The 8,352-nt window shown below is 38.6% G+C and overlaps 1 protein-coding gene across 1 annotated transcript in view; it reads left to right on the top strand.

Annotated features, from left to right (window-relative positions):
- The window catches only part of LOC107738850 (ciliary neurotrophic factor receptor subunit alpha-like), a gene marked incomplete at its 3' end in the record, with an annotated part of 143,561 nt that overhangs the window by 95,075 nt on the left and 40,134 nt on the right, over window positions 1-8,352 (top strand). Inside the window, exon 3 of the mRNA XM_016550734.1 lies at window positions 4,901-5,134. Coding sequence (XP_016406220.1) covers window positions 4,901-5,134 — 234 coding nt within the window. The remainder of the gene's footprint in view (window positions 1-4,900; window positions 5,135-8,352) is intronic.

Below are 8,352 nucleotides of genomic sequence, written 5' to 3'. Positions count from 1 at the left end.
GTTCAATGCATTCTTAGATGTCAGTGTTTCATAGTTATGCAAATATTTGATTCTAAAAACAGTATTACAACTATTAAACGGTTTCTTGTTACGATTTTAAATCTGTATTTACCTCAGAATGATCTCAAAGTAAAAAAGAGGTGCTAAAGTCTGATTTTGTGGCCACTGTGCTTTAAAATGAAATTATTACAAGCTTAATTCAAGTGAAGAAGGATTTTGAAAGTCTGACAGTAATCAGTGTGGAGTACTACTGTAAGGTTAACCCTGTCTGCTTTAAATGTTTAAAAATGATTAACAGTTGAAAACATTTTTTTTTAGGTCACAAGCTAAAGCGAACCTTGCAGAAAGTGTGTTGGTCTTCAGCTAAAGTCTTTGAAGCATGTGGTGCATCACGGGAGGTCTGGGAGGAGAGAGAATGAGGAACAGCGCCAGTGGCTACGAGTAAGCAAGCATCCCCACCGACAAGTGTAAAAAAATAAACCAAGTAGCCGAACCCACATTCCCAACGTAGAGCGTCTAAGCCCAGGAGCTCGATGATGAAGCTGTCTGATCCATGTAGTATCAATCTGATGCTTTCTAATCCTATTGACCTCTTTAGACTATGTAGCATTGCATAACCTTTGTTTGTGTGAAAATCCCTCTGTGTTACAATACGATATCAGCCAGGGAGGGAAAACTTCCATATGCCGCAGTTCTGCCCAGCCCACCCGCAGCCTGGAGGCATGGCTACTGTGCGATGAGTCCTTGTAAACTCTGGCAGCTCTGAGCACATGCTAATGCCATGAAATCAAGGATGCAACCAAATATTCATAATTGGGGGAACCACATTTTAAGAATCAGTCACTGAAAAACCTTTACTAATTGAACTTTTTGAATAATGGTGGTGTTAAGGTCTATTTTGATGCCAGTTTAAGCAGGTTTGGAGCTGGTAAAGCTGGCTGGTGAGGTTTTGCTGGTTAAGTTAGTTAAGAATGCTCTTGGGAAATTAGTTCAAATATATATATATATATATATATATATATATATATATATACTGTATATACTGCAACTTCCCACTTTAATATCTTTCTAAAGTGTCAAATTATGTGGAATAATAGCGGCATCTGGCAACACAGCAGAGGCTGTGCCCGTGCTCTCACTCACAACTAAATATGTACTCTACTGTCATGAACGGCCTTTTCTCAGAAAGTTTGAAAACAAAGGACACTCAATTACACAGACAGCTTCTGTTTGCACAGCCAATTAACTGCTTTGTGCTTTTGCCGCATGTTTCAGAAGGACAGCTGTTCCTCATCTAACCAGGACTGCTAGTTCTAGTCCATCCGGTCCTCTGTTGGCCGGTCTAGAATTCCCTCCACAAGCAACACTGCATATGTCCTGCTCATAAACCTTTAGCACTTCCATGTGGGTGTAAAGTCCCTCTCCTCTCATCCCTACATGACGCCTCCGCTAACCTCTGCGGCCAGTTTACATCTACATTATCAAGTGTCAGTTTGACTACTTCTTTAAACTCCAACCATATTCCCCTTCCATCCTATACCTAATGGGACTTTCAAACTCATTGCCCTTGAAACTCTACGCATCCCACGTTCATAGCACATTTGCATGTGTTGTAAGGTTTTTTTGTTTTTTTTTTTGGCTTGTGGAATCAAAGATGATACCCTAATTTCCTGTCCTAAAGATACTATTGAGTTGCGGAGTATTAGCTATGCCACCATGTGGTAACACTTGGAAAGAAAGCAAACCTAAAATCTGATATGGCCCTAAAAGTAGTACCTGCTAATTACATAATGGGAATTAGGTATTCTGAGCTATCGAAAGGTAGCAGATACAAGCAATTGTTCCTGGGCTTTGTTGTGTTGTGCCAATGCTCCAGTGTTTACGCGCCCTATCGCCGCCTGCCCACCGCCTCAACAGATAAGCAGGCAGGAAACAAGAAATGGATTTATTTGATGCTCCGTAGCAACACGGTCTGGCAAAAGTGGGCCGACAAGTGAGAGACAACCCCTTAATGAGAATCCTCAAAGGGAACAAGGCAGAGGGCAAAGCAATGACTCCCGTGCTAAAGATATTTGGAGAGGAGATATTTCACAGGCTTACACAACTGAGATTCCCCACAAAGAACTGTCTTCAGAGGGTTTCTCGGAAAAAAAAACAAAAAACATAGCGCTATAAAATAGGTTTTTGAGAAGTTCAGCCTGAATCCAGACGTTTAACCTCCTAGCAATTATTCTTTTTTGATATCTAACATGTGTTTGAGAATGATAATTATGTTTGGTCAATGGACACAATTAAATTGGTTCAAAGAAATGATAGTGTGTAGGGGGAGTTGTGTTGAATACAAAACAGTACGATTGCATGCAATGCACTACATGTTCGTTTAAAGCAAAGAGAATATAATTACCCTTACTCTTAAAGTAGAAAATAATCTATAGAATGATAATCAGGATGATGAAATCAACAGACATTCAAGTTAGTTCGCAGTACAAGGTGACCTGAGATTTTTCTTTGAGCTAAAATGAACGCAGAACTTATTCAAAAAGATATTATATTCCCAATCTGTCATTTTGAAATGATAGATCACATTATAAAAATATCCTGTTTGGATTCCAAGGCATAAGTTTTTGGTTGCTTAGCAGACATCAAATTGACTTATAGGATAGAGGAAGTTTCCCTGTATCAACACTGGCGCTGTGTTCCTATCTCAAAGATATTAATATCATTTTTTACAATTTTGTCATTGCTTATAAGATTATAGGTTATTATCTGAAAATATATAAGCATGTTTGCTTTAAGCAGAAAATGTGCAGCCAAATTTATAACTGCATGTCATGTTATCTGAACTAAACCAGTCCTAATGGGCATTTCTTCTCCTCTTTTGAACGCAACAGCCTTTCGCTTTCTATTCTACTGAACACTGTGGTATCACAGGCTTTGACATCGGAGTAAATGTAAAATTCATGGATCTGGTTTGCCCAGAGCGTGTGGATTAAGCTACAGGGGTAGTTAGTCAGGTCAGTGGAAGAAAGAGAAATTGCTTTTTCCGACCTCAGTGCATTTTGGGAGTCACGACGACGTAATGAAAGTCAAAGAAGAGCATTGATGTGTTCTCCGAGTTTTGTTTGTTTGCCTGTTTGTGCATTCTGAACCTACTTTTTTCTTATGTTTCTTTCATTGTTGCAGCTGTCGCATGACAGCGGACATCTATAGGGCATTGCTCATAGTTGCGACATGAAGAAATATATTTTCGTTTGATGTCAAAGCCCATAACAACACGCCTTGGGGTGTAAAAAAGATTCTGTAAGAAAACAACCACATCTTCCTTTTTCCTGTGAAAAACAGAGTAATGACTGAACTGATTGTAAGTAGAAAAATAAACAGCCCTGCTATTTTCTCATCACATAAAGCAAATTGTATTCGATATTTGACTTGATATTCGTAGCCAGTTCATCTATAGATTTTTTTTTTTCCTCACACAATCTCATATAATCCAATGTGACAGAAACAAGCTTTTAAGAGAACCTTGTTCTCTTCGCATTCTGTCACACGCTGCCTTCAAGTCATGAAGAAATGATCATGTTTGAGATGAGCGCACATGTACACCACCAAAATGTCCTAAATAGCAGTCGGAAACACTGGATTATCTTTGAGCCCGGGGTTTTGTAGGAGTGGGAGTGGTGACGACTGAAGGAACGGATGAATCAGAGTTAGGGCCCAAAAAAAGGTCTTGAGACATTATCTTGAACACCACATTTTTTTGTGGTATGTGCAAAACACAGCAAAAGATGCGACACGCAGACACAAAGATCAAAGATGTTCATCTAGAGCAGGGTTCCTCAAATCTTCCCCTGGAGGGCCAATGCGCTGCAGAGTTTAGCTCCAACCCTGATCAAACTCCCCTACCTATGATTTTCTAATGATCCTGAAGACATTGATTAGCATGCTCAGGTGTGTTTGATTAGGGTTAGAGCTAAACTCTGCAGGAAAGTGGATCTCGTGCATGGGCCAGATTTGAGGATCCCTGATCTAGAGCATGTTTATATAGCAAAACAACTATGGAAAACAGAAATGCAGTCTGTATTGGTCTTAAAAATATGTTGCACGGCTCAACAGTGTGAGCATTCCACTCGCATTTACAAATAAAAGTAGATGTGTGCAAACAAAAATTCCTGGGAGGTCTATAAAAAGTCTTAAATGGTCTAAAATAGTCTAAAAGGTCTTAATATTTTATTACGTTGTAAATTTGGGATGGAATAAAAGGAATCATGAAACAGCCTATAATGTGATTATTAAACTTAAAAAGGTCTCATGAAAATGCATATCAACAGCACAATTTTTTATTTAACTTTTTTTTAAAACTGACTTTGGTGTGCATGCCTTCCACACTGTTTGACGTGCATATAATATGCATTTTGGCATACATATAATATGCACCTACCCCACATCCCTAAACCTACCAATTGCACAGAGCCGATCCTCCCTATACGCAAAATATGCAAGCTGCGTAGGGCCCCCGAAACACCAGAGGACCCCCTTGCTCTCAAAGAAGATTTAATTTTAGTTTTGTTTTTGAATTTGGCCAGCGGTTATGAAAACATGAATGATCGCCCTTTCTGTGTAAAAATCAGTCAAATCATGTAATGTGAATGTCGTACAGTCTCTTGCTCGAGAGTAAAAAAAATGAGTTGAAAGCGCACCGAGCTGCAGAAGAGATACTGTTTTATGTGCTGGACAGGAATGTCTTATTGTGTCCTTTAGTAAAGACAAAAACATTATTTTATGCTTTTTCATTGCGGCTCTAAAGCTGCTGAATTGATCACCTTAAGAAAAAAATAAAAAATAAAAAATAAAAAAACGTAAGTGTTGTAATTGAATTTGACCATCTGTTACGTTTCCTCAGGTGCCAGGATTCAGTATGAAAGGATAGGAAATGATGTCACTATGCAGTGCGGCTCGCTGGACAACGACGCCTCGGTAACATGGAAGGTGAACGGTACGGACGTGAAGGCCCGTCGGCGGGAAGAAGGACCGCGGCTCATCCTGATGGAAGTGAACATGAGTAGTAACGGCCTGTACAGCTGCTTCCAGAACCCGGATGGCCAGCGCCGCGACCAGATCAATCTCCGCGTCGGACGTAAGTAGTGTCTGTTTATCCCGCTTTCCTCTTCCTCGTATTCACTACATCCTTCCCAGAAGTCGGAATAACCCTGCACAGTGTTTACCCCGACACTTATTTTTCTAAACAAGCACTGCGCTCGTTTCCGCCACTTGCTGCCCGGTCATCTCTTAGAGGCCGATGACCTCTTGTTTGGATGTCTTCTCTGTGTATTTGAAGAGTCTAATTATTAACAACAAACGTCATTGTTTGACCCTGACCGCTCCTCGGTTCTCCTCGGGCCCCTGATCCCAAGCCTTGTCTTCTCCAGCATACAGCTGCTTCTAACTGTGTGGGAGGCACTGGGGTGCAAGTTTTATGTCTTATCTATTTGTCAACTGGATTAATTTGTCATGCTAGATCTTTTTTTATGAGGACACACAACACGATGGGAGAGGAGATGGTAGACGTCCAGATGTGCGCAATACAACATGGTCCCCCTGGCTTCTGAGTGGCCTCCAAAAAACAATTAAATCACAAAAAGTTTGAGCATTCAAAATAAGTCAATTGTAAATCAGACAGCAGTCGAATACTGAAATGAGACTGTGCTACTGGTACTGTAGAAAGACTGCTATCGTTACCAGGGCTCAGAAATAAGAGTTTTTGGCCAGTTTACAAATCAGTTACGCACCCTTTCAGGCCTGTGTTGACACTGACATTGACACTTAAAATCTTACATTTGTTGTTCTTAAATATACATACATACATATTTATTTATTTATTTATTTTCCCGTTGTTGTTTGGTTTAATTTTGTTTGGTTAAATGTTTTCCAAAATTATACAAAGTATGAATTTTTTTTTTCGGAACTGTATAAATTTCTTTTTTTGTTTTTGGAACTGTATAATTTTCAGCTTTATTATTATTATTATTATTATTATTATTATTATTGTTATTATTATTATTATTATTGTTGTTGTTGTTGTTGTTGTTGTTGTTGTTGTTGTTGTTGTTGTTGTTGTTGTTGTTGTTGTTGTTGTTGTTGTTGTTGTTGTTGCTATTATTATTATATTGGAATATTTTTGGAATTCCAGTATTTATTTATTTATTTATCTACGTAAAGAAATGTTTTTGTAAAGAAAACCTAATGTTTTGATCTCTGATTACATTTTATTATTTTAGTATAAACTTGGTACTGAATACCAAAAATAAATAAAATAAATTAATTAATTAAATTAAATATAAAAAATGTCAAATATCTGATATAGCTGCATATTAAACATCAAATGTCTTCTGCACTGCATGAACATGCATAACAAAGGTGGGCGACGTGGTTTATGTGATCTTACCCTTAAATTATTTCCCTCAACTCTCTGATAACCCCAAAGCTAAATTATGAACTGCTACACTGCAAAGCACCGTAATCAATATTATGTGACAAGATGCTACCCGTAACGTCGCCTGACAGCAATTTCATTGACTAATCAAATTAGACGAATGAAGAGGGGAAAAGTGGAGATGAGTCCTCTTTTGAGAACATGACGAGGAATGTGCTTCATCACTCGTCTCTGCATGCTTCCACGGCTCCCGAAAATAACTTGTACGAAATGTAAGCGAGATCACATGATTACTAAAAATGGTCTAGTTCATCTAAAGGAAATTCATTTTACAAGCTTTAATAATGCATGGTTTCAAGAGCATGCAGATTTTCTTGGCAAAAACTACAGCAAATTTCTACTTTGTTTCTTTTATTCTGTCTCTGCAAGCTAAATGTCTTTAATATCTTGATTGTTTCTCGTAAGATAAAATAGAGAGCAAATTAAAGGGATAGGGATAGTCGTTCCAAGCCCGAATCACTTTCACACAGGGTTGAAAAGATGCGATGGTGAGTAAATGATGACAGAATTTACATCCCTTTAAGACATTAATCCTACACGTCTCCTCTGTTTACTTCTGTAATTAACATCTGTTCCAGGTGATCTAAACACAAGCGATCAGCCAAGACAGATTGCCATTTACACCTAAATGCATCTCCTGTGACCTCCAATTTTGTAACCACTTACTTCACCTGCTACATCAGTGATGATGTCGATGAAGCACAACAAGTTTAAAAAGTCAGCACAGTTTAGCAGATGGTCCCGTTTTAGAATCTTTTAACCAAGCGAAGGTGAGAACAGTATTTCATTGTGTGACTTTGCTGCAAATAAATCTGATTGTGAGCTTAGCCTGACGGGCTGGTGGCCCTATGGCCGCAGTTTCTTTCTCACAGCGGCTGGGTCATGGGCAAGCCAGCTCAGCTAACAAGATAAGTTCTGCAGCTAAGTGCCTGAATGAGAATGGCATGGTCCCAATCCCACAGACAGGGAGAGGCCCCTCCGCAAGTACGTCAAATGCTCTGCCTATCTGTGACAGGAATGCTTGCCAGGAATTAGAGGGGAAAAATCGGGTCTGGCCATTTACAGGGATTCCTGTAGTTCCTCTAAACAATCTTTAGTGGTCTGTCATAACCAAAACAGCTTGTAGGTCAACTTTCACAGACAAACCATAGGAAATAAGTTATGGTTTCCTTGATAATTATGATGGTTTTGTTTGTGCCCACGGATGATTCAAGATAGCAGGATCCAGTTGCAGTGAACGTCTTTGTTTCTTTCTAGTATTTCTTCAGCATTGTACTAGGTAGCCTCACTCCCAGTGAAATCCTAATGGTTCCAGTGTATAAATACCAACTATGTTCTCAAGGTCCATGCATTTCTGGTTTCAGTGTGGACTGGTAGCTGGAAACAGGACATTTTAAGAAATTCTACGAAGAGTGAAGAGGAGTCGAATCAGTAAACATCGCAAACTGGACTCAAATCTATTTCACCCACACAAGCACCATGGCTCAACTTCTCAAGCGTATTTACATTAATTATCGTGACTTAATTGAGTTTCCAAAAGGCCCCTGGATTCATCTTTGTGGGCATCTTACCCACAAATAGCAAGACCGGCTTGTTTATGTTAAAGTCGTGTAGAAATGGAAATAGCGACAAATCTTTACGTCTGTATTATGACCAGTCCTGGGTAAAATGTAATCCATTACTGATTCCAAATTACATGACAAAAATTGTAGTTAGTAACACAATCTGTTACATTTTACAGTTTAGATAATATAATCAGACTACTTTTAGATACAAATTTAAAAATACAAAGAGAAAAAATATATACAGTATATATATATATATATATATATATATATATAATTCCATTCATTGTAATTAAC

The sequence above is a fragment of the Sinocyclocheilus rhinocerous genome, unplaced genomic scaffold, assembly GCF_001515625.1.
Source record: "Sinocyclocheilus rhinocerous isolate Xijiao unplaced genomic scaffold, SAMN03320098_v1.1 scaffold103, whole genome shotgun sequence".
In the NCBI taxonomy this organism is placed as follows: Eukaryota; Metazoa; Chordata; class Actinopteri; order Cypriniformes; family Cyprinidae; genus Sinocyclocheilus; species Sinocyclocheilus rhinocerous.
The sequence above is the reverse complement of the archived record's forward strand: the minus strand, read 5'-3'. Positions and strand labels throughout refer to the sequence as shown.